The sequence below is a fragment of the Pipistrellus hanaki genome, assembly GCF_964339955.1.
Source record: "Pipistrellus hanaki genome assembly, chromosome: 8".
NCBI classification, from domain to species: Eukaryota; Metazoa; Chordata; class Mammalia; order Chiroptera; family Vespertilionidae; genus Pipistrellus; species Pipistrellus hanaki.
Window position 1 is genome coordinate 73,640,739 of NC_140510.1, and position 27,356 is coordinate 73,668,094.

The following is a 27,356-nucleotide window of genomic DNA, read 5'->3' on the forward strand; positions in this document are numbered from 1 at the left end:
CCCTAGCTATAGAAAAGGCGGGGCCGCCACGCCGGAGAGGGGCGGGGCGAGGCGCGCGGCGAAATCTCGCGATAGAAGAGCGGTGGGCGGGGCGGCACCGCTTCCTTCTCCTCCTCCTCCTTCCTCCTCCTCCTCCTCCTCCTCCTCGCGTTAGTTCCGGTCGCCGAGAAGAGACCGTCAGACCGCCGCAGTTGTCGCCACATCTGGAATTTCTGGCCCTTTTCTCTTCGCCTTAAATTCGGTGAGGACCGGCGCCCTCCCGCCCTCCCGGGGTCGGTGGCGGCCCCTCGTCGGCGGGTAGGGGAGCGAGGGCGGCAGCGGCGGGCGCTCTGCGGCCCGGCTCGGAGGGGCCCAGGCGGAGGCCGCCACACGAGGCCGGGCCCGGCCGGGCCGGAGCCAGTATCGGAGGGCCCGGGCCGCCGTCTCATCCGGGAGCCGGAGGGGATCCCGGGGAGGGCGTCGCGGCGCCCGAGGCGGAGGCCGTGGCGGGGCAGCCAGCCCCCTCCGGCCCGGCCCGGCCCGGCCTGGGTAACAAAGCGCCGCGGCCTCTGTTGGGTGATGTGCGCGTTGGGGGTTCCGGCGGGCGGGGCGGAGGAGCCGCCACCACCACTGCGGCCGCCTCCCCCGCAGCCGCTGTCGCTGGAGGGCGGGCGGATGTACGGGGCGGCGGGGCCCCCGGCGCGCAGCGCCTCGGCGCCGTCGGTCCGCTCGGCGCGGCGGCCGTCCACGCCGGCGACCGGGTCAGTGGAGACGGGGTGGCGGGGCCCGGAGCGGCCCCGGCAGCAGCCCCCCGAGGCCCAGGGCACCCGGGGCGGGAAGGGCGTGGGTGGGGAGACCCGTGCCCTCGAGGAGGCTTGGATCGTGGGGCCCGGGAGCTCGGCCCACTGTCAGTTACTTTTGCGACGGTCGCTCCGGTCGCTGCGGTCGCTGGTACGGCGTGAGGGCAGGGTCCTCCCGCGGGGATCCGCCTTTTTGGCCGTGCCCTACACGTTGACTCACCAGTCGGTAATCTGTTAGTTTGGTAGTGGAAGGTTGTCGGCGAATTTAGAGGGACGAGGAAGACACCAGTGTGGTGTGTGTCTGGTGGGTGATTTTCCACCAACCCCTGGCGCTGTGGCCACCTAAAGTGTCCTTCCCCTTCCATCTTCAAAGGGCTTCTTCTTGAAGGGAGAAATGGCAAGATGTGAGGTTATAATAGTTCATTAAAGTGAAGGTGATTGTTTTTGCCTGACCCGGTATACTGTCAAGGCTGAACGTGAGGGGTCAATTTGTTTTACTTGTGAGTAGACTAAGGTTTAATGCTTGGTTTTTAAAAAAATGAATGTGACGGCACTGTGTTTACGGCCTTGTTTTTCTTCCCCTAGGGTGTCTTTTATGAATAATCAAAAGCAGCAAAAGCCAACGCTATCAGGCCAGCGTTTTAAAACCAGAAAAAGAGGTAAATGATTTGTTTTAAAAATGTCTTTATTCAGGCCTCCAGAATAACTTTTATACTTTGGTTCCTCTAGGTGACAGTTGCTCAGTATTAAACCGTAAGAGAAAATAGAGAAAGGAACGTGAATTTCTAGTTGACTATTTCAGATACCCTTAGTATTTCTAAGTTATTTATTAGAGAAGTATGGGCTGAGTTTTTAATGGCAAATTTCATTTAAGCACATTTTTGTTTGAGGGAAAAGGTTCATTTATAAAAAGAGAGCTCCTGATGTGATCACTAATTTCACCAAAAGGTTGTGAAGATTGGTGAGAGCAAAATCAGATTTGACCCATGGAAGTTAATTATGGAACAGTTATTAACATTGTAATTTTTTTATATTGTAATTTTTTTTTTTTTTTTTTGAAATTAAATATTTCTCCCAGGGCTAATAAGAAAAGTACTAAAATTATACCAACTACTTTATATTAGTGGGCTCTTAGATGAATACTGAATTTTGTAGCAAAGCATTATTATATACTGGTGATGCAAAGTTAAATGAGATGTGGTCTCAGATATATTTTATATTGGGCTTAATATTTTCCCTTCATTATTGCTCAAAAGCACATGTCAACTTTATTTTATAGTAGATTTTGGGAAAAGGAAGAACTACCTGGTTCATCTAGTTATAAGTTGTTTTTCTGATCTGAATAGAGACGTTTTGAAATATATATTCTGAATGTTTTGTAATTCTGTAGTTATAGTTTGTCCCCTTGTAATGGGGAGATCAGACTGATTTGATTCTAGTCTTTGCAGATTCGTTTACATTTAAGTCAGTAGATTTTCTCAAGAGGAGAAACAGAAGTTGGAAACCAGAGCAATTTAGCAATAATAGGGAAGAGTATGTGGATTACTGGCATTCACCTTTATATAAATAATTTTATTAACATCAGGAAGAGATGTTACTTCCTGCTTCCGGATTGAGATCTCTCATGCTCTCCTAATTCTTAATGTGTGGGTCTTGGACAAACAAGGAGTGGTCACTCTCATTCTGTGTGAAAGTTAAGGCAGCTTCTAACCTAGATAGAGAAATCAAACCCTATCATGGATTGTGTGATAACAATTCAATGAAAGCTACATATGTAACCAGGGCACTGTTCTGAGTGCTTTCTATCTTAATATCATTTAATATTCACAACAGCTTTAATGAGATAGGCACTAGTCTTAATTACCATTTACAATAGGAAAATTTACACATAAAATATGAGGCTAGTTGCTCAGACAGTTAAATGATGGTCAGGATTTATATCAGGTGATTTGACTCAAGATCAAGATCCTTGCTCTTAGCTACTAGTCTTGAACTTCTTGGGGCTTCAACTGTCCTTCTGAATAGTTGGAACAAAAAAGGTGGTCGTAAGGATGAAGCAAGGGAGCTAGTGTAGTTTCTATCATAATATTGGATCTTAATAAGTACCAAAGGAGTGAGGTTTTTTTTTAAAGCATACAAAGTATTATGGACATTTAAAGAAAAAAGAACAGCTCCAGTGTTTGGACAAAATTTCACTCAGGAAATTTTTAGAGGATGCCCTACATTTCAAAAAGGCCAGGGGCAATGGAAGAACTTTTCAAATAGAAATTGTTCCCTGGCAATAGAAACACACTACCTCATTTAGCTTACTGCGACTCATGGGAAAAAATAGTGGAAGAAAAGCTACACAACTCTGAGCCTAGGCACCTGCCTTGGGTTATAGCAAAGGGAAAAATTGTACAGGATGTGTGTTTAGTCTTCTGTTTATTTGCTAGCATTCCAGGTCTTGGGTAATCTAGCTTACATTCATTTTTTTCCAGCTGTTGATATAAATGACATAGTGGTGGATGTCTTATTCCGTGATTATAACTTCCTAAGGTGGTGATTTCATGGCATTTTGGTAAGCCTTTTAAAGCTAACTGGGGTTTTCTTTCTCCTTAGATGAAAAAGAGAGGTTTGACCCTACTCAGTTTCAAGACTGTATTATTCAAGGCTTAAGTGAAACTGGTTCTGATTTGGAAGCAGTAGCAAAGTTTCTTGATGCTTCTGGAGCAAAACTTGATTACCGCCGATATGCAGAAACACTCTTTGACATTCTGGTGGCCGGGGGAATGCTGGGTAAGAGTCTGGGTTTTGCGGGAAGTGTGCTGTATGGAGAAGATTGTTAGAATTCAGAATATAAACTGTTTGACAAGCCCATGAAATTGGGGTGGCTTTGGGGTTTTTTTAACCCCCTTAGGATTTTTCCACTTCTAACTCCCAGACTGTAGCAAGTTAGCAGATTGCCTTGCTCTGCTAGCTTTATACTTAAAGTGTATTACAGAATTATAACATTTGGGGATAACTTTTCTGATAACCCAAAACTCTACAAGACCCCCAATCAGTGATTCTCTCCCTCCTCTCAGCTGCCCCCCCCCCCCATATGTGTTTGAACAGGTTGGAAAACTTTTCCTCTTGTTCTGTCTAATGAAATACTTCTATATTTAAAAGCCGTTAGTCCTATATGCTTTAGTACATTAGCTACAAAGTATATGTGACTGTCCAAATTGAGATGTGCTAAAAGTGTAAAATAGACGTTGGGTTTTAAAAACTTAGATTTCATCAATAATTTGAATACTGGCATATTCAAAACTATTTTGATATGCTGGGTTACAGTGTATTAAAATTAATTTCACCCTTTATTTTTAATATGGCTAATAGAAGATTTGAAATTACATTATGTGGCTCACATATTTTTGTTGCATGGTACTGCTTTAACTTACACATCCACCCTCAACATCTCAGGATACCTTAACAGATTGTGCTACTTAATTACATATCTTCAAATGATGATGGTATTTCCATAGCTCTTTAATGTATTTCAAAATGTTTTCATGGTAATAAATGGCCAAGCTGACAGAATCAGAACTCCATTTGTATACGTGCAGAATGGATGCTTAGGAAGGCGTCAGAGACTTACATGCAATCAAACAATTGCTCAGTGGTGGAACCAGAAACTTAACATTCATACATTCTCTTGCCTAGTCAAATGAATATTTCTTTCATTGTATTACCAGTTTGTAGTAGGGACTATAATTATATCTATTTACCACTCATAAAATTGCTATCAAGAAGTCTTTTTATAGAATTATTTTTAGAACATTTACCAAGAAAATTTTCAAGCATATCCTAGAGAGAATAGTATGAATTTCTGATTAAATAATTATGAACAGTCTTATTCTGTTTATATCCTATCAATTTCATATTTTTAAATATTCAGACATTTTATCCATAAATACTTACAAATGTATCTAAAAATAAAGTTTCTAACTTATGAGTTTATGTAAAATTATATATCAAAACCACCTTTGAACATCGCCACTTGGAGTGATAGATTTGGCGCTATTATTGGTTAATGCAGCAGGTTTCATTGAGTGAGTTACTAATGTTGGCTCTTTCTGTAAACTGCTTCGCTTTATTCACACATATTGGATCAGCTTAGCCGTGTTCCTGCTGAGAAATTTACTTACTTTTAAATCATGTTAGAATTTTATCATAACTAGTGGCCGGATGAATGGATTTGTGCACATTGAAAGGAAATTAATTAGAAGAAATGTTTTAATATTGCTATTCACCCATTCTCTATAATCGAAGTATCAAAGATGAAAGAAAATTAGTAAAATATATATGAAAATAATATATAATTTTATTAATACAATAACAGACATATAAAGACAAAAACATGATATAAAAACATTATAAAAAACGACTGATAAATTTATCAAACTTACTCTAATATCTCCCTGTATACCATATTAAGAGTAAGAACACTTCCCAGAGTGCTTGACTAATTTCCCTTATAATGAAGTATTTACAACTTTAATTTTAATGTCACATTTTGAGAAAGCAACATATAACCGGCCATGTCCAAAATGGGTTCAGGTAGGAATATTCCTACTCTGACTAGAGTTTGTCTCTGTGATTTACTAATAGTCATTGCAAATGCTGGCATCACGGGAAACTGTCTTCGAATTAATTTAAATGGGGGGCCAGTGTCAGGTGGGACAAATCAATTCTTAGAATCAGAACAACTACTTTTTCTGCAGGTCCTGTTAATACTTCAGCTTCAATTATGTTAAGAGTCAATCTTTTGATAATCTAGTACCATTACAAAGACCCCGTTTACTATTTAGATTTCTCAGTAGCATGGTGATTGCACCTACTTTCGATTTTAATTTATGACATGGCATTCTCTGAGTACTCTTAAGAAATTCAATGGGAAAATTTTTGATTTTCAGCATCATCTGTTGAATCGATGAAATCATTGCTCAAAATAGGTGTGAAAATCTCCATTGAGTATATCCAAAATTTCATTGAACATGCTCATTTTTAGGACAAAAAAAATCGCATGTTTAGATATTATCCATAGATATACTATTTCCAAAGGTAGTTTAAATAATAGATCATTACGAGTCATATTCAACAATATCCATTCCGAGAGTTTTATCTGTATTGTGCATGCACAAGTCAATGTTTATTTTTTAAATTGCCAATGTGTGTCATATGTCCTGGCTGGTAGGAGGAACGTATGGCCAGTCACTTAGCCTTTTATATATAGAGATGAAAATCCCCGCAAAAAGTGAAATTAAAATGGTACTCATTTAAATGAAGGTCACTATAAATTTTTTGTAAAATGTTCCTTAGCCCCAGGTGGTACACTGGCAGATGACATGATGCGTACAGATGTCTGTGTGTTTGCAGCACAAGAAGACCTAGAGACCATGCAAGCATTTGCTCAGGTAAGTGAAACTTTACATAATAATTTTGGTTACTTACCATTATCTATATGACTAATGTTTAAGGAAACATCTTTTAAGAGGTTGCAATAGAAGATTGAAGGAATTTGAGTTGAAGGTTTAAAGTGAATGTTCTTGTGAAATATGATGAATTAGAAACTTCAAAATGTGTTGAAGCAAACAAGGAAAAGATTGAATTAGCCCTTCTTTTCACTGTCCCTCTGAAATGAACCCATTTTTTAAGTCAAAATGAAACGGAAAATCAGTTCCTGTCATAATTTCTATCATTGAGTCATTCTGCATATGAGTTTTTAAAAAGTGAATGAGGCAGATTAGCTTAACAATAAAAATCTCATTTAAATGTTTAATACATAGTTACGCTTTCATTACTGTAAGCCAAGAATTCAAGTGTATATAACAGATTTTGTTATCTCTGTCATTAGGGAAGAAGAACTAGTTAGTATATCTTATAAATAGGTAAATGACTTGTATGTGAGCAACAGTCTTTGCTTTAATATTTGGCAATACAGATTTATTGTGGGGTGCTATTCAAGTGTTAACGGCATTGCATGGGAACATTGCAGTGTTTGGAAGTTGACAAACTCTTTGCAAGCAAGTTTAAACAGCTTGTAAACATGCCTAGGGGAAGGTGCACTTCTTTGCTGTTCCAGAGAAACTATCAGAGATCTCAGGGCCCTGACCTAGATCTTTTTAGAAATCTGAAATCTGTATATATGAGTTTATCATTGGACTTAAATTATTTAATTTCTTTACTATTAATTCTTCATAGGTTTTTAACAAGTTAATCAGGCGCTACAAATACCTGGAGAAAGGTTTTGAAGATGAAGTGAAAAAGGTATGAAGAGCAATATGTTTTGTAGGAAATAGAAGGTTGAGGTCAAAGGGGGGAGTGTTACGTCCTAATTCAGCCACAAGTTTCAGATCGTTTTAAATGTAACTGTCGTTTGTACTTGTTAATTACTTCCCCTTTTCACCAGTCCCCATTCCATCTGGTGACCGTCAGTTTGGTTCTCCTTGAGTTTGTTTCTATTTTGTTTGTTCATTTATTTTTCTATATTTCCCCATATAAGTGAAATCATGGCATTTTCCTTTCTTTGTCTGAGTTATTTCATTTAGCATAATATTCTCTAGATTCATCCATAGTAAGGTTTTGTTCTTTTTCATGGTCAAGTATATATGCACCGCAGTTTTTTGTTGTTAATCCTTACTCAAGGACATTTTTCCATTGATTTTTTTTTTTTTTTTTTTTTTTTTTTTTTAGAGGGGGAGTGAAAGGTAGGAGGGAGAGAGTCTGTACTGAGGTACATGCCCTTGACCAGTTCGAACCTGACCATGAGCCAATGCTCTATCCACAGCTTTTTTTCATCCACTTGTCTGTTGATGGGCACTTGGGTTGGTTCCATACCTTAGCTACTGTAAATAAATGCTGCAGTGAACATAGGAATGCATATATCTTTTTGAATTAGTGTTTTGGGTTTCTTAAGATAAATATCAGAAGTGGGATTGCTGGATCATATGTTCTGTATTTATTTTTTTTGAAACCTCTATACTGTTTAGATTTGAGATCATTTTATATATTTAGATAGGTTGTTTCTGAAATGTAGTTTTGGGGTAATCATTTAGTTTAATTTGTGATACACTGTTCCTTAGCTCTGTGTCCAAATAAGTATCAGAAGACTAAAAATCAAAGTGGGGTTTGTTCAAAAGATAGACAATAGAGGATTAGAACTAAATACATTGAGGAAGGGAAATTTAGCTTACTTGCTGTTTGAGTCTTATTATATACTATATGTATAGGTGCACAGAATATGTGGTAATGTTTTTGGTAACATTTACCAAGTATCTGGCACTATTCTAATTAAACTCATTTAATATTTACAAAAACCCTATGATCAAGTTTAATCCACATTTTACATATGAAGAAACTGAGGCACAAACATTAATTTGCCTACGATCACTCGGCTAATCCTATATCCTATATAATCCTATATAATAAAAGCATAATATGTAAATCGAAAGGTGGACCCTACCAGTAGCTATATTACACACTGACCACCAGGGGGACAGACCTCAACACAGGAGCTGCCCTCTGGTGGCCAGTGCGCTTGCACAGGGGCAATACCACTCAGCCAGAAGCTGGGCTCATGGTTGGTGAGTGTAGTAGCGATGGCAGGAGCTTCTCCCGCCTCCACTGCAGGTGGACAGTACCCAGACTGCAGGATGTGTGACTGCTGGCTTGTGGACATCCCCCAAGGGGTTCTGGACTGCAAGAAGGCCAAGCTGAGGGGAACATACCCTACCCCCAATGCATGAATCGCGTGTACCGGGCCTCTAGTATATATTATATCTGGCACACAAACATGGATGGTACTCCAGAGACCATAGTTGTAACCAGTATAGTATGCTTTACTGCTTCTCTTTATATAGTTGCTCTTTTAACCTATAACTATTTATTTTTATAGCTGCTGCTGTTCTTAAAGGGTTTTTCGGAGTCGGAGAGGAACAAGCTGGCTATGTTGACTGGTGTTCTTCTGGCTAATGGAACACTTAATGCATCCATTCTTAATAGCCTTTATAATGAGAATTTGGTTAAAGAAGGTAATTTACCTTTAGTAAAGGTTAGTTTTTAGTTGGCTGAGGGTAGGGTAGATAAGAGCATGAAAGATGGACTGCTATAAAACTTAAGGGTTTATTTAGATTTGAATTTTTATTATCTTTTTCACTATCCTTAAATTTAATAGGTTGATTCAGATTCATTAGACATTATTATATACTTTTGGCTTCAGGGTTAATGGCTTAATTTAGGTATACAGCAAATATCCAGGGTCCAGATACAATGTGATTATAAAGTAAAAGGATTTTAATTCCATGGTAACCCATGAGATTAATTCCAATTGGGAGTCTTGGGATCATCTTTAAGAGAAAATGCCATTGTCAAGCTGAAAAGGAAAATAAGCCCCTTATATTGATCTCCATAGGTAAATTATTCTTTATAGTAACAAAGCTAACTTTTTTCTTTAAGAGTACTATTTTTTATTTTTTAATAATTTTAATCTTTACCCAAGTATGTTTTTATCAATTTCTAGGGAGAGATAGAGAGAAAGAAACATTAGTTGTTTGCCTTTCATATGTGCCCTGATGGGGACTTAAACCCACACCTTTTAGTGAATGGGATGATGCTAAAACCAACTGAGCCACATTGGCCAGAGTACTCATTACTTAACGTGCTTTATTTAAATTTTCACAGCAACCCTGACAATTGTAAGAACTGTTCACCCTCGTTTTACACATTAGAAAACAGTTTAACTTGAGTAAGAATACACAACCAGCAAATGGTAGACTAGAGAAATTGGGGTTAAATGGTAAGCAGTAGCAGAGGGAAGTTCAGGAGTAAGTGGGGATAAAATGAGTAGTCCTGTGTGATTTAACTGTGGAGGGGGAAATGGGAAGGTTGAGTCCAGAAAGGCGGTTCTGCTAACTGTGCTCTTTTCTACAGGGGTTTCAGCAGCTTTTGCTGTAAAGCTCTTTAAATCATGGATAAATGAAAAAGACATCAATGCAGTAGCTTCAAGTCTTCGGAGAGTCAGCATGGATAACAGACTGATGGTTTGTAGCTTCTTTATTGATTTTAAGAGAGGAAGGGAGAGGGATAAAAGCATTCATGATGAGAATCATTGATCGGGTGCCCTTCTGCTTCCCTCCTACTGGGGATCAGGCTCACAACCAGGACATGTGTCCTGATCAGGGATTAAACCATGATCTCCTGGTTCATAGGTTGATGCTCAACCACTGAATCACACCAGCTGGAGTACCTTCTTTCTTTCTTTTTTGCCATTCTGGCCAGGAAAGTGTAATGAGGAATTTTGTCATTTGTAATCTGTTAAGCGTTTTATTAACCTGATTTAAAGATAATCTAACTAGACTAACTTCTTTCAGGAACTTTTTCCTGCCAATAAACAAAGTGTTGAACACTTCACAAAGTATTTCACTGAGGCAGGCTTAAAAGAGCTTTCAGAATATGTTCGGAATCAGCAAACCATAGGAGCTCGGAAAGAACTCCAGAAAGAGCTTCAAGAGCAGATGTCCCGTGGTGATCCATTTAAGGATGTAAGATATTTTTTGTTTAAACTGTCTTTACATGGCTGAAGTGTTTCACTGGAGCGGGCTTTAATTAATGGCTATAGAATGTAAAGATTACGTCGGGGCTTTGGCTTGGTCTTTTTTATGTTTAGTGCCTTCTTGGGCCCAGAAATTACAACACTTGGGAGTGTATGGAGTATACATATATGTCATTTATACTGACTAAATTTGGATTCTTTTGCAGATAATTTTGTATGTGAAGGAGGAGATGAAAAAAAACAACATCCCAGAACCGGTTGTCGTTGGATTAATCTGGTCCAGTGTAATGAGCACTGTGGAATGGAACAAAAAAGAGGAGCTTGTAGCAGAGCAAGCCATCAAGCACTTGAAGGTATTAGATCTGTGCCCGGACAAAACATTCTGCTGTTAAATTTGGAACAGTGAACTGTTGCCGTGCTTTTCTAAGTTTGTCACATCTGGTTCGTGGGGATAATTCAGCCAGTAAATAGACAACTAACATATTAATTATTGATGTGACTTTTTTTAAAGCCTGGCCTGGATTTTGTTTGGTTCACAGGTTAAAAACGAGTATATGTTTAAAAGTAGCTTATGCCTGCAATTTGGTGTTTGGTTTTTATGGAATTTTGGAAATTTTTTTCTTTTTCCTTTAAAATAGTAAACATTGTTATTGACAGTTACCTGGAATCCCTGATGCAGTATTTGACATAGATAATTTCCACTAAATAGAATATAATTCACAGTGATTGTAAAAGATAGTTCTGTGTTTTAGAAATTTTATAATGGATGGTTAGCACAATGAGTAACTAAATCTTTTCTCACTTCCCTTCAAAAGCAATACAGCCCTCTCCTTGCTGCCTTTACTACTCAAGGTCAGTCTGAGCTGACTCTGTTACTGAAGATTCAGGAGTATTGCTATGATAACATTCATTTCATGAAAGCCTTCCAGAAAATAGTGGTGCTTTTTTACAAAGGTAATTTAAAAATTTTCAAAATATTTAGTTTGTTTTTAATAAAGAATGTAGCTCTGGCTGGGTAGCTAGGTCTTTTATTTATTTATTTTTAATTTGTTGAATGTTTTGAATACAGTCCTTTCCTTTTCTTCCCTTCCCTCCCTTTCTTCCCTTTCCTTTCTTCGTTCTTTCACCTTAGGTAGGTTCTAATGCTGCAATAGAGACATGTTTGAAAACTCCCCAAATGTAATGATCGCTCTTCTTTATAGCTGAAGTCCTGAGTGAGGAACCCATTCTGAAGTGGTACAAAGATGCACATGTTGCAAAGGGGAAAAGTGTCTTCCTTGAACAAATGAAAAAATTTGTGGAGTGGCTCAAAAATGCTGAAGAAGGTAAGTCTTGTGGTAGAAGCCTAAGAACTGGTTAAGGGTGGCCATAGAATGTGTCAACATGCTGCCTCTCTTGTTCAGATACTGTCTTGTACCTAAAGTAGAGATTTCTGTTGATTTACTGACTCAAAAGCAGCTGAGGAAAACTAGACTTTAATTATTAAAATATTCTAATGATCCTAGTACTACTGTCTTAGGAGGAAATTGAAAATTTTGAGAATGTCTAATAAATATGAAATCTGAGATTTATAAATGAATACTTCTTAATATCCCTTATATAAAAGACTTCACAGTTATAAAAGGGAACTTTTTGCTTTCTGGTGTATAATGCTTCACTCCATTTCCCCCCTTTTCTAGAATCTGAGTCTGAAGCTGAAGAAGGTGACTGAATTTTGAAACTACATCCTCAGTAAAGCAAACAGGAGTTGTAGATAAAATGTCATGTCTCATGTGTCCTGGTTCTTACATCTTCCTACCTCCCTATATCAAGCATGATATAAGGGCTTTCATGGCAAATTTTATTTTAACTGTTTCTATGGTTACTGGAAATGTTGGGTTTAGTTTCTAAGACCATGTTTTAAGTAGCTGCAGGAGCTGTAGATTTGAATCTAATGTTGCATTAGTCTTTTCAGTTACCTTCTACCTCCTGTATTTTCTACTGTAATGATGTAATTTAAGGCCTTCCGCAATGAACAGTTCACTTTTTTCCTGGGTTTTCTATATAAACAGTTTTCAAGATATGATTTGGTTAAAAATAATTTGTTATAAAAATTCTGTTTGCAAATTAAACTGTAAAAGTATCCAAAGTCTCAAAAAGCAATGATTTGTGTGATAATTTGGTATACCCAAAGCCCTCCTCATCTATAAAAATCTCATGTCCAGTAATTGAATTCATTAACATGAATCTTGAGTATTTGGACCATTACTTACATGTTAATATTTTCTTGAATTTTAGCTCCATATATGTCTGAGCTCAGTTGTTTGCTCTGATTTTCATTCCTTAGTGAAGCCGTGGAGAACAAGCTTGAAAGTGAGGTCTTTGGGAAACTATGTGGCAGAAGTGGTGGGAAGAAGAAAGATGAGCTTTTTCCCATTGAGAAACTTCTGCATTCAGTTTCTGTCTTTTCAAGCAGAACATATGGGTATTATTGTCATACTATTTACAACTGTACCTTAGAAGAGTCTTGTCGTTTAATAAATTTAACACTTGTCATTCACTTCGAATGTTAGGAAAGGACTCATGAAATAGTGTGAGTAATGAAGCGATTGTACTAAACCCAGTAAGTTGTTGAAAATAAGTGCCAGCGTGTTGGGACTATACTTTAACTCATTTCCTATTGGTTTAGAGTATTTTATGTAAAGAATGGAGTGTAATGATAGGACCACCCTCATTCTCCTAACTAATTAATATTCACGAATTAATGACTCAAGCATTTGGCTATTAACATACCCTAGTTGCCTTTTTATATTTTTTTAATTGCCATGAGCCAAACATCTTTTCTATCCAATTCACTTTCATTTTCATCTAATGCCACCCATCTACATATGTAATCAGTAGAAAACAAAATGTGACCACACTTTTTGGTTGGAAAGACTTCACCTTGAAAGTGAAGATTTTGGAAGTTTTGATTGTTGAAAGAAACTAGCTTGCAATAATGCCACCAGAGACTGAGTGGAAATTGCCCCTTTCAAAGGTGCCATTTTTATGAGCCAAGAATTTGGTGTTTAACAATTCATCTGGAGGGAATATGTAGTATAATTTGAAATGAAGGTGTATAGTTACCTTAAGAAGAACATTATTATATCTGATACCATTGTGAATGGGGTGAAATTGTTAAATGAGTAACTTTAATAAAATTTTCGTGCACAGGCAAAATGTATTCACTAGGTTTCTACGTAGTGATTTGCTTTTGCTTTGTAATTTGTAGTCCTTAAGACTTTTTAAAAAAATAAAGTCAATCCTTATCCTTAGGTTATATAGGTCAGTCTTTATTTTTTCTCTTTTGTAAGTTCCATGCTAATGTCCAGTGGTAACTGTATGTTATACCTTCAGGCATTTCTACTATGTAAGCATTAAATAATTGCTCTTTGACCCTTATAGCTCCCAAACTATAAACACCTACAAAGAATTGTGATGTAGCAGAAACTACATAACATTTCTATAACCAAATTATTGCATGTTACTACCGTTCAAAGTGTACCCTGTTCTATTATATACTGTGTATAGTGAATGTGTAGTCTTACAGAACTACATTGTGATCTTTGATCAGTTTTCTTTCTTCATAATGACAAAGTAGTGTTTACTTACAATATTATAGTAAATGGGTATCACCTGTAACAGTATAAAAAAAGGGAATGCTTTCTGAAAAGACTGCAGATATTCTTTTAGAATTCTAAATGGTAATTTTGGAACTCAATTGCCAGTGCCAACCTATGGCCTCAAATATGTAATTCTTAATATAGATGTTAAAACTGTACTTGTATGATTGGGTAAATGTTGATTTTCCTAACTTGGTTTCCATTTCAGAGGATAAGTCTCTTAGATGCCATAATTAAATGTGTTTAGAGCTGATCATAAGTTTTTAAATCTTATTCTGGAGTATTGTCCTAGAGATATTTATTATGCTGTTCTTGTGAAAATTCCAAATATCCCAAAACACCAAGGATACTTTGACACAGCATAATGATGGTGATAAGAGAAAATGCATGTGACTGAGACACGACTTCTAATTCAGTGTTTCTCAAAGCTCATCGCCCTCCTCCGGGAAGCCTTTTTAGAGTTTTCTTATAGCACCCCAATAAATTTTATTACAGATAAGCTTGTATGTGTATTGTACCTGCTTTATACATTAAAAGAATACAGGTTTGTTTGTTTTTTTCATACTATTTGGGAATGACATGGCCCTCAATGAGAATCTGTACCTAATACATCTTATTTTAAAGTAAGAGAGGACCTAGAGATAGACATTTGCATTGGCAGACATATCTTCATGAAGATTCATATCCTGAAGCAATATTTTTTTTTCTCAAGGGTTATTAGAAAATAGAGAAAATTTGATTCCTACCAGTCACCATTTTTTTTTAACAGAAGCACACCATAGATATCAGACAAGTCATTTCCCATTGGCTTTGGTGTCTTAAAATACTCTTCCTTGATTGTAAATGTATGGGAGAGCTATTTGGGTTCCTTTTAAACCATAAAAATCAAAATTCTAGAGTGATTTTAAGTTGTTGGGCAAGACACTGGTGAGTGGTATTTAAATATTAACTGGTATTTAACTGATGCATCTGTCACTGAGGTTGCTTACAGTAACTGGCACAACTACTGGGCTTTAAATGTAACATTATCAGAGTGTTAGTGTACATTATTGTTTAGGCTACTAAATTGCCTTGGTACAAATTTCCCTAGGATGCTGTTTACAGGTGCCATATAAAATAAGTTAATAATTTGTGAGAATTACGCTAAATGCCTCGCTATGATTTTTTTAATATATAAGCTATTAGTTCCCTAGTATATGCAAGTTAACCTATTCATCCTGCTGAGTCCTGAAGTTTAAAGATCTAGTTGTTCAGTAGGCTTTAATCAGTACTTTTGACTTCAAAATAATTTATAATTGGCTTCTGTCGAGAAAACGAATTGCGGTGAATTTGTACCTGAACACAATCCTATGCATAATTATATGAAACTTGGTTGAATCAGAAAGGCTTCTAAACTCCTTTTCTCCCCCACCCCTCTTCCCATTTAACTGGGTAATTAGGAGTCATATCAGGTCCAGTCATCTTAATTTTCCAGTGCAATTACAATGAATTTTAAAAAGGACGAGGACAGTTTACCAATGCACTCAATCACTGTCAATTTAGTAACTCTTAAGAACCTTAGTTGATATGGCCAGTGTGACTCTGGCATCATCCAGACACCAAAAGGTTGCCTGTTCAATTCCCAATCTGGGTATGTGCCAGTATTGTAGGTTTGATCTCCTTAGGGGGCATGCAGAGGCAGCAGTTTGATGTTTTGCTCACAATGTTTTCCTCCCTCTCAAAATCAATTTAAAAAAAAACCTTTTAGGCCCTGGTCGGTTTGGCTCAGTGGATAGTGTTGGCCTGTGAAGGGTCCCAGGTCCGATTCCAATCAAGGGCACACACCAGGGTTGTGGGCTTGATCCCCAAGGGGGCATGCAGGAGGCAGCCTATCAATATCATTGATGTTTCTCCTTTCTATGAAATAAAAGTATTTTTTTAAAAAAAAAATTTTAAGGCCTGAGCCATGTAGCTCGGTGGTTGAATGTAGACCTATAAGCCAGGTAATCATGACTCAATTCCAGGTCAGGGCCCATGCCTGGTTGTAGGCCTCAGCTCCAGTGCCAGGGTAGCGGTGTGCAGAGGCAACCGATCAATGGATCAGTGATCTCTCATCATTGGTGTGTGTTTCTCCTCTGAAATAAAATAACTTGGGTGCTTGTGGTGCCTTCTTTAATGCTCTAGAGGAGACTGGTTAAAAAAAAAAAAAAGACCTATTGAATCCTTTGCTATGCAGACCAGTATCTCCGTGAATATTGTTTATTGTATTGGTGCAGCTTTGGAAGTTGTGCATAAAATGTATAGAATGAATTTGGGTGCTACAGAGTTCTCATAATTGAGCTGGTCCATTTCAGGGAATTTCCAGTCAGTATAACCATTTAAAAAGAAAATTGTTTTAAACCATTTTTTTATAAATTTGTTAACTTAAGAGGTAATAAGTAATCCCATTTATAGACTGAAACCTCTAGTTCAAAAAGATGATCTACACATTCTCTGGCATCTTAAGAATAAAATAGCTTCTCTGTAAATACCACCTCATTTTCATTCTAGTTAGGAGCACCCGGATATTGGCATGGCAAAGTCTGAAGAATGGAGGAAACTATAGCTGATAATCCAGGTAGTTCTTGGCATTCTGAACCACCTCAAGTAGGCATCCAAGCTAGTCATCATATTGCTATATTTTAACTAAAATAGCTTTTTGTCTATCTTTGAGATTGAATAAAATCTCATGAGACTGTCCATGTAAAGAGAAGCAGTAACTTGCATTGGTGATAATTGTATGTTACAATAGTAATCCTTAAGTGCTTGAGTTTGTTAAAGCTAAATCCTTGTAGTACCATCAAAGGGTCCAGACTTTTTTTCTCCAGACCAGTTTTGCTTGGTTGGCTCACATGTACTTCAAACATAACCAAACATGTACATGTTCAGAAAATGCCAGCATTTCAGTTCATAAAATAGTAATGCCATCTCTCCTCCAGAGAGCTTCAGGTCCCTTTTCTTTCATCTTTCACATTTAACAGGTCAAGTCCTGCCCATTCTAAACTCCAAAATAACCCCTCCAGTATCACTACCCTAATTCAGGTGGCCAGCACTAGCTAGAGTAATCTTAGAGAGGTAAGGCATGCCAGTCAGCATGTAATGAAATACACCCTCTAGCCAATAGCTTTTTAAAAAGATTTATTGCAAAAAAAAAAAAATTTTTTTTTTTCATTGACCCATCACCCAGTTTCAACTGTTACCTTATGGCCAATATTTGTCTATCCCTGTCACCTCTGCTCCCTCCCACCTCCTGGAGGCTTTTGAAGCAAAACCAAGATACCCTAACTTCTAGGAACCCTATAACTGAAAGAGGCAATTTCCTATTGGAACAAGGGGCTGCAAGCAACCATTCTTGTCACCATGTGGAAACTACTAGGAATTTACTCTCATGCAAAACAAAATCTATAATCTGCAAAACCCTACATAATCTAGATCCTGGCTCTCTAACCTCATCTGTAACACCCATGCAACTTCAACTACACTGGTCTTGCTGTTGCCTCAGGGACAGTTAACTGCTTCCTCTGCCTATGCAATCTTTCCTGGGTTTTCTATATGGATCTCTCCTTAAGAGCTCTGCTCCAAAAAAGTGATCCACCACATTATTTACCGAGTACCAGAGTTGCATAAAAATAAGTTCTTATAGAAAAAGATGCATATGCATAGGGTTGTCAAGAGGGATTGTGGCAATTTTAAGTAATTGTAGCCAGAGGAGGCATTGCTGAAATTAGCAAACACCTGAAGGAGAAAAGTGAGATGTGTATTATCAAATACAAAACATGCAATACCCTTAGATTAAAAAACTGACAGCCAACACAATAGCTGTCTGGCGTAAATGAATCAATTATATCTTTTTTTCAGATAAGCAAAAAATATTTTTGGGTGTATCACAAAGTAATTTCAGTTATCTAGACATATAAAAGTTCATCAAAAAACAACCAACCAGTCACTATGATGCGCATTGACCACCAGGGGGCAGATGCTCAACGCAGGAGCTGCCCCCTGATGATCAGTGCACTCCCAGTGGGGGCACTGCTTGGCTGACCGGGAAAGTGGCTGCTGCTGTTGTGGGAACAGCCACTGGCAGGCCCAAGGTGAGGCCGAGTCTCTACAGCTATCAAATACCTGAGGATCGAGACCCTAGAAAGAGCACAGGGAGCTGGCATAGGCAGATGGCAAGAGGGGACGTGACTGAACTTCCCAAATCCCCCCTCCCACCAAGGAGGCTGTCCTGCTGGCTGAGGATCCTGGAGAACGGCTTCCCTGAACTTCCCCGATGGTGTCACCGACCTGGCATCACACATCAAGGACATTCACCGAGTGGCTTTGGGTGCAAAGCTCTCCGCCAGGTTCCTCCAGGACACAGAACACGTCTTTACCCAAGACATTACCCCAAAAAAGCGGCTCAAACCAACTTCCTCATTCAGCAGCCGTTTGGCTATGCAGGATCAGTGGGGGCTCCCACAGCTGGTAATTCCCTCCAGGCCACATCATTTGTGCCTAGGCCTCTTTAAGTTTTTGTCATGAGATAAGGGCTGAAAACTGCTGACTTAAAATAATGGGCATTTAAAATCCAACTCTTCATAGCTGTATAGTTCTTTTATTGGTAAGAATCATTGATTGGCTGTTTCCTCTGCACACCCACTCTTACTGGGGATCCAGCCTGCAACCTGGGCATAGGTCAAAGCTCAACCAGAGGCACACCAGCCAGGCAGGTATTGCATGTTTTAAAAATTCTTGCCACATGCACACTGGTTGAAAAATGCTGCTTTAAGTGAAAGCCCATCTGAAAAGGCTATGTACTTTGTGATTCCAACTACATGACGTTTTGGAAAAGGCAAAACTGGACAATAGTAAAAAAAGATTAGTTACTAGAAGTTGAGAGTTAGAGGAGAAACAGCTTATTGAGCAGTAAACATGCTGTTTTCTATGATGACGCATCATTATACATTACATTTCCTTGAAACTTATCTACGAGAACTATCCAAGCAAATATAATGAACAGCAGCAAAAATAAGCCAGAAGGTAATCTATAGGCTTAGGGTGACTTTATCAACACAGATTCATCTATTACAGCAATAAACCCTCTGGTGATGGATGGTGATAATGATTACCCATGAGTGGTGGAGCAGGAGGTATATCAGAAACCTCTGCACCTTAATTTTGCTATTAATCTAAATACCGTCTTAAAACCATGGACAAAAATCTGACTTACTATAATGACTTGACAATTCAGACTTGGCTGTAAAAGATTTGGAAACTTCTGTTATGTTCTGAAGGAGCACGGGACCTTAAACCATTTGCAAAACCCCATTCAGGGGAGATAGGAAAGCAGCAATATTAAATCTGAACAGGAATATAAGGGAGAACATAATCTTGTCTTTAGATCTTTATATCCTTTTTACTTTTTTATTAACCCTTTGCACTCCGAACCATTCTGGACATTGGCTACCAGCTACTCGACGCTAACGGCGGAAACGTGCGTTGAATTAACTCAATTCCCCATAATCACTAATAAACTGCAATGTCCCTTGAGAGGAGACATCGAGTGATATGCTAGAATTCCGATGTCCCCTGAGAGGGGACAGCGGAGTGCAAAGGGTTAAACTTATTGGGATGATCTTGATTAAGCAAATTGTACAGCATCTATATTATATAGTATGTTCAACACCCCATGTAACTTGATTTAGAAAAGGTGTTAAGTCCCAGTGCTGGCATTCACTAAAATAAAAACGAAGCTAAATATTTCCAAAACTGAAGGAAACCTCCCATAGAAGAAACATGTCCATTCTTTAAAGTGACAAGAAGCAGAAAAATGGCGCTAAAAACAATTTGTCCAGATTTATATAAACTTCATAAACAGAAAAAATTTTATTCTGAATCATTTTATACAGAAATCATTGAAAAAGATGTTCATTACTTAACTATGCACTTAACAAATTGAACTATCCAAACAAAATAAACAAGGCAATACAAAAGTTTAAGAAATTTACAAAAGCTGTACAAAATAACTTAATTAGACTGATACAGTCTATAAAATCTCTTCTTTCACTGTGCAATTAGAGATCTATGTAGTTTTTTTTAGGGGATAAAAGAAAGGATGTTTTAAGGCTTCTTTGAGAGTAATCCTTTTAGTTGGCTCATACTCCAACATTTTCTGAATGAGGTCAAAGAGAAGCTCATGTTCAGCATCCTGAGAAAGCATAAATTCCTGCAAGGAAAAGAAATAGTCAACAGCTTTTCCTACTACCACTTATACTTTAGTTCTCCACCATAAAAAGGGGAAACTCAAAGATCACTTAAGCAATGACCCAGGCTTACCTTTAGAGGTTTACAACGCCTTGAAACGTATCTGCCGGCAGAACTGTGTTCATCCCAGTCCAATCGATCATGATGGAAATATTTACGTTTCCTAAGAGTAAATCAATATCCATGTTTATATTGACAATGAAAGTTTAAACTTCTATCAATATAATAGTGATTTGTTTAGTCATTAATTATGCATTTATAGATTAGACTAGCATTTTCCGCAGATTCCAAAAAACAGCCTAGAGATCCCAGCAAAGTAATCATCAGCTACTTAAGTGAAAAAGCATTACTGTTTTATAGTTCTAATTAGGACAGTGACCAACTGGTACTAAGGAAGGGATTTAACTCTTAAAACATACCTGGTTTTCTGTATCATATGTTTTGGTAAAGGTCCAAGAATCCTTTCCATCATTGCTAGGTGCTCCTTACTATCATGTGTCTAAAATAATAAATAAAACTTGTTAACTACCTGAACTTGCACATTCTCATTTAACATAGCTGCTACATTTCTAGTCCCTCCATGATTTAGACATAAGGAAGAACTGAATCACCAAAAAAGGCCTACTTTTAGCAAGTTACAACTGAAAGAAAATAAAAAAAATAAGACTTACAGAACAAGATCAACAAAGATTCCCCTAATTCAGCAAGTTTAATAAATTAAAAAGTATTTTAGCCGAAACCGGTTTGGCTCAGTGGTAGAGCGTCGGTCTGCGGACTGAAAGGTCCCAGGTTCGATTCCGGTCAGGGGCATGTACGTTGGTTGCAGGCACATCCCCGGTAGGGGGTGTGCAAGAGGCAGCTGGTCGATGTTTCTCTGTCATCGATGTTCTAGCTCTCTATCTCTCTCCCTTCCTCTCTGTAAAAAATCAATAAAAATATATATATTTTTTAAAAAAGTATTTTAAATAAAATCATAAATTATAAAATGCCCAACAGAATCAGAGTACCATGTTTATTTCTTTATATTTATCTACAACTAATAGACTATAATGGGGGGGGGGGGGGTTTAAAACTACGGAAACAAATATATGAGTTAGTGTTCATTCATGTAAATAGGCACTTTTCTTATAGAAAGCACTTACTGGAAATACCGTAAAGCCAAGGTAATATTCAATAAGAATACATCCTATACTCCAGACATCACATGGTTGGGACCATCCTAAGGCTGTAAGACAAAGCAAACTGTTAGGGAAAAATATCTTCAATGCTACTTAAAAACTTTTTAAATGTGCACAAGTTGATGTTTGAGGTAGAAAATTTCCTAAAGCAATGACTTACTCCAAGATTAATATAATAGGATAGTATGTAAAAGGACTCTGGAGATACTAGTTTCAAGTCTTAAATCAGGCTCTTGGAACTAGTGATTGGGGAGAGGGGGGATTTTTGTTCTTTTTTTTCTGAGCATCAATTTCTTAACCTGTAAAATGGGCAAACTATGCCATATAAAGACTGACTGGACAAGCAAAAGTATCTGGGACATAACAGGCATTAAATATGTTTTTAAACTACAAGTAAAATTTAAAATCAGTTTCAGTATGATAAAGGTTCCAAAGCACAATTAAATGCTTACCTAAAATGACTTCAGGAGCCCTATAATGTCTGGTAGACACCAATGTACTGTGATGTTCATCATCATATGTTGCACTTCCAAAGTCTACAACTTTAATATCTGGATTTATTAAAGTACGTTCATCACGTTTCTAAAAACCATAAATAATGGTTAAGAAGGCATATTAATAAGGCATAAAACATTCATTTAGAACTATGAAGTTTTAATACATTGGAGACTTACCATTTTGGGATTATATGCCTCCGTGTAGTCAGACTGCACAAATAAAATGTTTTCAGGCTTTAAGTCGGTATGAGTCAACTTATTACTGTGCAAAACTGAGAATGAAACACAAAGAGCAGCTGTACTCTACAAATCAAAACACAAAGCCCCAACCAACAAAGAACACACCTCTCTAATGTCTTTGTCACATTCTGAAGAAGTGGCAACATTCAATAATCTGCTAGGCAACCACCCGGGACTAAAACCCACTACCCTCCTTAAAAAATTAAGGTACTTACAATTCACAGACTTGCATATCTGATATGCCATCTTCCTGATATGATCCATTCGAAATGGCAGAAAACCATTTTCTTTAATAAAATCATAAGTACTAAGTCCTAGTAATTCAAATACAATGCAAATGTGACCACGATGCTCAAACCATTCCAACATCTGGACACAGCGGCTACAAACACATGAAAAATAACTTAGTTATAATCGTCTTAAAATCTACCCAGGGCCATTTTCTAAGTTATATATTGTCACTTACAATGTACTGTTGGGATCTGTTGTATTTAAGTGTTCCAGCACTTGTATTTCTGAGCGGGCAGCTTCACAGTATCTATCCACATTTTTAACTATTTTTACCGCTACATGTCTACCTCCCCTGTTAAGAGAAAAATCCAAGTTATAAAAAATAATATTTTACTGCACTTTTTATCACTAACTGTACACTTCTACTTTATCTTTTAATTATAACAATGTAAGCAACTAGGAAAAAGAAAAAAAAAAGATGGCCATAGTAGTGCCTCGTGAGACAAGAAAATACTATTTTCCTTAAAATCAGTTCTCAACTTAAAACTGAAATTAGAGGCTGCATATACTATTAATTACTACTACTTAAAAATAAAAACAACCCTAGCTGGTTTGGTTCAGTGGATAAGAGCGTCAGCCTTCGGACTGAAAGGTCTCAGGTCAAGGGCACATGCCCAGGGTGTGGGCTCCATCCCAGGAGGCAGCTGATTGAAGATTCTCTCTCATCATTGATGTTTCTATCTCTCTCTCTCCCCTCCTTCCTCTCTGAAATCAATAAGATATTTTAAAATATATAAAAATGAAAACAGCTACTATCTTTTACTGGGAGTTTCCTACAGACAAGTAGAAAACCCAAGGTAAAGAAAGGGTAAAGATGTATCTAACTCATATTATATATTCTCAAAATATATATTCTAAAGCTATATATATTTTCTTTTAAAAGACAAGTTGATTTTTTTTTCTTTCTTTTTTCGAGACACTTCATTCAGCTGCTTCCTCCATGTCCCCTACTGGGGACTGAACCCAAAACTTGGGCATGTGCCCTGACTGGGAACTGAATCCATGACCTCTTGATACATGGGCCAATGCTCAACCAACTGAGCAACACTGGCCAAGGCTAAATATATTTTCTATTCCATCGATCACTCCAAGTACAATCCAAGGATGGGAAACTTACACTTTATGATCAATGCACTCCACAACTTTTCCAAAAGCTCCTTCACCTAAAGTGTCAACAATTTCATCTAAAAGAGAAAAATAAATCTGTCACACCAAGAAGTGAAAACATTTTGCTTATCATAATAAATGCTATAAATGCAGATTATTCTAGTTGATGCTACACATTCCCTTATTACTATTTTATTGGTCAACACTGTCAAAAAACATGTAACTATTTTTAGGTCTAATTTCAGTCTTAAAGCTAATTTCATTTAACTTGATTTACTGTTTTGGAAGTTCTACATAACAAACATTAAATTTCTAAAGAAAGCAAAAATGCAATTCCCTCCCCCACCACCAAAAGAAATGGGAAAAAAAACAAACAAAACAAAACAAAAAACAGAAAGAGAGAAAAAAGATTTCCAAATCCCTAAAATCTTAATCTATATATAGATATGTTATCTGAAAAGTTAATAAGTGTTGAAAAATATTCTATACATCTTGCACTTAGTACGTCTCCACTCTGACAGATCAGGTGACCCTCCTCATCATCCTCTACACTCCTGGATCTTTTCCTTCGGTGACTCTTCTGGAAACGTCAAGTGGGCGGCACCAAGATCATCCAGCCAATCAATATACCCGAGTGAATTCAGGGCAGAATACGAAATTCATTCAGCGGGGAGATATTCAGGCATTCAGATACACGCCAGGCCACAAACGGTTGGCAGGAGCAATTTCAAATTCAGTCCCCAGAAATTCACAGGGCACATAGTTTATGTTAACAGGAGAAAAACATGGCAAGGAACAGATTTTCAGATAAGATACTCAAAGTGGCAAGGCAACAAAACATAACACAATTGTTTTCTTTAAAAAAAAAATGCTTAGTTGTAGCATTCACTGAAACATAATTTTAAGTTTCTATAGTGTCCCAATTTACTGTTGCAAAATCGTAGAATGTAATTTTTACTTGTTAAAGTAGACTGTGGCCAAAATAAGAATTCTTTACTAATCTAAGAAAACAAACCATTAAGATAGTAAATAAAATTAAAAGTCCTAATTGTGGGGGGAAAAATTTATTTTGGTATACAAGAATAACACCATGACACTTTAAACGCCATCTGAGCTGATCTCCAAATTAATACACATTCCATAATGTTCACATCTGTTAAATGGTGGGCTTAGTGAGGGGAAAAAAATTAGAGAATGCTTTGCTAGAACAGTTACATCTAATCCTCATCAGACAAAAATAAAAAGCCTAGTCTACTTCTGTGGTAAGGCTTCAATTTATTAAAAAAAATAAGATTTCTTGAAGTACCATGAAATATCTGTCAGACTATCTATTGCAATCATTGAAATAAACTAACCTAAATTAAATCCCCTCCACTATTCTCGAAAATGACAGTTGCCAACTAGTTAACAAAACCTATTATGTAACTAAATATACACTGTACTTGGGGCATTTCCTATCCAATGCACAAATAGAAAGGATCCTGTAAGTTAAAAATTGAGATAACTTCATCTTAAACAGAACTTTCTCAAATGATCAAACACAAGTTAAAGTTTTCTTGTTCCAAGGGGAAATAAAACTTCCAAACGTTTTAAAAGTGCTCCTACCCCATGTGAACGGTGACGTGTGGTGCTGTGGTGAATCCCGTGTTTGCTTTTATAGCTACTTCGTCCACTCCTACCAGAGGACTTGCTACTATGGTTCTGGTATCTGCTTTCATAGTCCCTATGGCGATGTCCAGATTCACATCCTTGACTGTAGTCATTTCTATATTCATCAATGTAGCGCCGACTGTAATAATCTCTCTCATTTATGGTCCTGCTTTCCAAATAATGACTGGAAAAATAAAAACAAACACTTTTTTTCAATGCTTCAGGCTAATACCGAATATCCTCAAGTTCTCAGTAAATCCCTTAAGACAGTAAGATTTTGTTTTCTCCCACCAACCAAAGCACACCCTCACACACAATTTTACAAGCATTACAAGCCATCAGGGCAAACAGGAAATGGTAAGCATGATTATTACTTATTGAAGTGACACCGGCTCTAACTATGGAAATGTGTTTTCATCCTCGGGCACACACTTCCGCCTTACCTATCCGAGGTTTTAGCGTGATCGTACTTGCAGCGCTTGCTCTCGCGGGCGCTGCTGTGGGACCGCCTCGCCCTCTTGCGGCTGCTGCTGCGGCTCCTCCATTTCGCACACTCCCAGTCTTTCTCCTCCCAATCCGGACAATAGCTCCTCTTCGAGTGCCTCATCTGCGTAAAGCACAGGTTCCCCCCGCTGTTTATAGGACACAGCAGGTCAGCAGCGAACAGCTCAGTAAGATTCTCCTTGGCACCCTCACTCTAGCTGTGACCCCGTGTATCGATTTTGGCACAATCGCACCCTCTTTCCTGCCAGCAGAACCGTCACCCATGTTCACGTTATGTAATTCTCCCCCACAGACTGGCCCCAGCTCACCAGCAACTATACATGTTCTCGAAACAGAATCATTTATTATTGAAAACTTCTGTAAAGGAGGTAAAACTCGCCCAAACTAGGGAAAGGCCCTAAGTCAACGATGGCACCGCAAAGCAAAAGGACAAAACCCAGTCTGAGCGCCACTTCCCACAAAGTCATCTTACACCATCGCTTTTCTTACACAATCCGGTTCGGAGAGCGGGGAAGCCATCTTCCCTTCACAGATGTTTCCAACGAACACCCCTCACTGAACTCCACCAGGTCTCCGCACTCCAACTGCTCCCAGCGGGGCGCAGAAACTCCCCACACAAAATGCCGGACCACACTCGCCCTCAAACCCTGGATTCCTTCTCCCTCCTCGGGTTCCCCGACCACACTGAGGGGGCACCCCAGTCCCGTGGGCAGCGACTGGACGTCAAGGGACATCGCCTCATCCCAGGCCTCCGCCCCCCGTCTTTGTCAGCACAGCTCCGCAGAGAAGCATCGCTGACTTCGATCCAAGGTAAACACCCGCCGCGACGGACGCCCGCCGCCCGCCGCAGCCATCTTACAGCGCGGGAGGCGACGGCCGCTGCGGACAAGATGGCGCCCGCGGTGTCAGGGCGCGGCCCGCCCCACCCCCGCCTGGCACACACGGTCACTATCCTCCGCCAGGGTCTGGGGCGTCGAGGTTACAGCAGACACTCGCGGCGACAGCCTGGACCGAGCCGGACGGGGCGAGGGGGAAAAGGCTCGCCGTGGAGGAGACCGCGGGCGGCGGCCTAGGGGCGCGGGTGGGACGGCATCGCCAGGCGCTCGCGGGGCGCAGAAACAGGGCCCCGACGCCCAGCCCGCTTCCCCCAGCGCTTACCGTCCCGGCCAGAGTCGACGCCGAAGGGGACAAAGCTTGTAACGCGACAGCGGAGAAGGCCCTGCAGGCTGGACGGGCTCCGACAACAAAATGGAGCTGACAGCCGCCGCGTCAGGACTCTTCTGAAAAACACAGGTGACGCAACAGCGTGACCCGCCCCCACCGCCGGGCGGGGCGTGCGCGGGGGTGGGGCGCATGCGCAGGAGGGGAGGCGGGCGCGCGCGGCCCCGTGTGCGCAGGCGCGAGAGGCGCTGCTGCAGGTGACGGGGGAGTTGTGGGGCCGGGGAAGCTGCGACGGCGGCCATGTTGGCCAGGGTCCTCTTCCGACAATGGAGAAGCACTAAAAGAATTAGTGAGAAGAGACTCGTCTGTGCTCACTAAAATGGTATTTGTGAACGCTGGAGACGAGGAAAAGTGTGTTTAGTGCACATTATGTGTGGGCTGAGTGGGGAGTGTGTTCCCAATTAATCATT

The 27,356-nt window shown here is 39.1% G+C and overlaps 2 protein-coding genes across 2 annotated transcripts; one reads left to right on the plus strand and one right to left on the minus strand.

Moving 5' to 3' along the window:
* The first annotated feature begins 92 nt into the window (after positions 1-92).
* BZW1 (basic leucine zipper and W2 domains 1) lies at positions 93-14,493 on the plus strand. The gene is made up of 12 exons (XM_084893262.1): positions 93-241; positions 1,365-1,438; positions 3,381-3,557; positions 6,123-6,217; positions 7,005-7,070; positions 8,698-8,833; positions 9,732-9,841; positions 10,172-10,342; positions 10,560-10,706; positions 11,169-11,307; positions 11,556-11,678; positions 12,033-14,493. The coding sequence occupies exons 2-12, from the start codon at positions 1,375-1,377 to the stop codon at positions 12,062-12,064; spliced, it is 1,260 nt and encodes a 419-aa protein (XP_084749388.1). The 5' UTR covers positions 93-241; positions 1,365-1,374; the 3' UTR covers positions 12,065-14,493.
* CLK1 (CDC like kinase 1) lies at positions 13,664-27,040 on the minus strand. Its single transcript, XM_084893252.1, has 14 exons — positions 26,884-27,040; positions 25,665-25,828; positions 25,177-25,405; positions 24,061-24,151; positions 23,582-23,648; positions 22,640-22,756; positions 22,389-22,555; positions 22,111-22,205; positions 21,889-22,018; positions 21,401-21,483; positions 20,678-20,757; positions 20,331-20,421; positions 19,618-20,220; positions 13,664-19,427 (listed from the first exon to the last, which is right to left on the minus strand). Exons 2-13 carry the CDS (start codon positions 25,826-25,828, stop codon positions 20,077-20,079), a joined length of 1,458 nt encoding a protein of 485 aa, XP_084749378.1. The 5' UTR covers positions 26,884-27,040; the 3' UTR covers positions 13,664-19,427; positions 19,618-20,076.
* Positions 27,041-27,356: the final 316 nt, after the last annotated feature.

What these genes read in the sequence shown, in the direction of transcription:
- BZW1 (XM_084893262.1), top strand. Translation starts at nt 1,375, where the DNA reads ATGAATAATCAAAAGCAGCAAAAGCCAACGCTATCAGGCCAGCGTTTT. An exon ending in TGAGAATTTGGTTAAAGAAG is followed by an intron (nt 8,834 to 9,731) that starts GTAATTTACCTT and finishes TCTTTTCTACAG; the next exon opens with GGGTTTCAGCAGCTTTTGCT. An exon ending in GTGGTGATCCATTTAAGGAT is followed by an intron (nt 10,343 to 10,559) that starts GTAAGATATTTT and finishes ATTCTTTTGCAG; the next exon opens with ATAATTTTGTATGTGAAGGA.
- CLK1 (XM_084893252.1), bottom strand. Translation starts at nt 25,828, where the DNA reads ATGAGGCACTCGAAGAGGAGCTATTGTCCGGATTGGGAGGAGAAAGAC. An exon ending in GGCTCCTGAAGTCATTTTAG is followed by an intron (nt 21,484 to 21,888) that starts GTAAGCATTTAA and finishes TTTGTCTTACAG; the next exon opens with CCTTAGGATGGTCCCAACCA. An exon ending in CATATGATACAGAAAACCAG is followed by an intron (nt 20,422 to 20,677) that starts GTATGTTTTAAG and finishes ATTTACTCTTAG; the next exon opens with GAAACGTAAATATTTCCATC.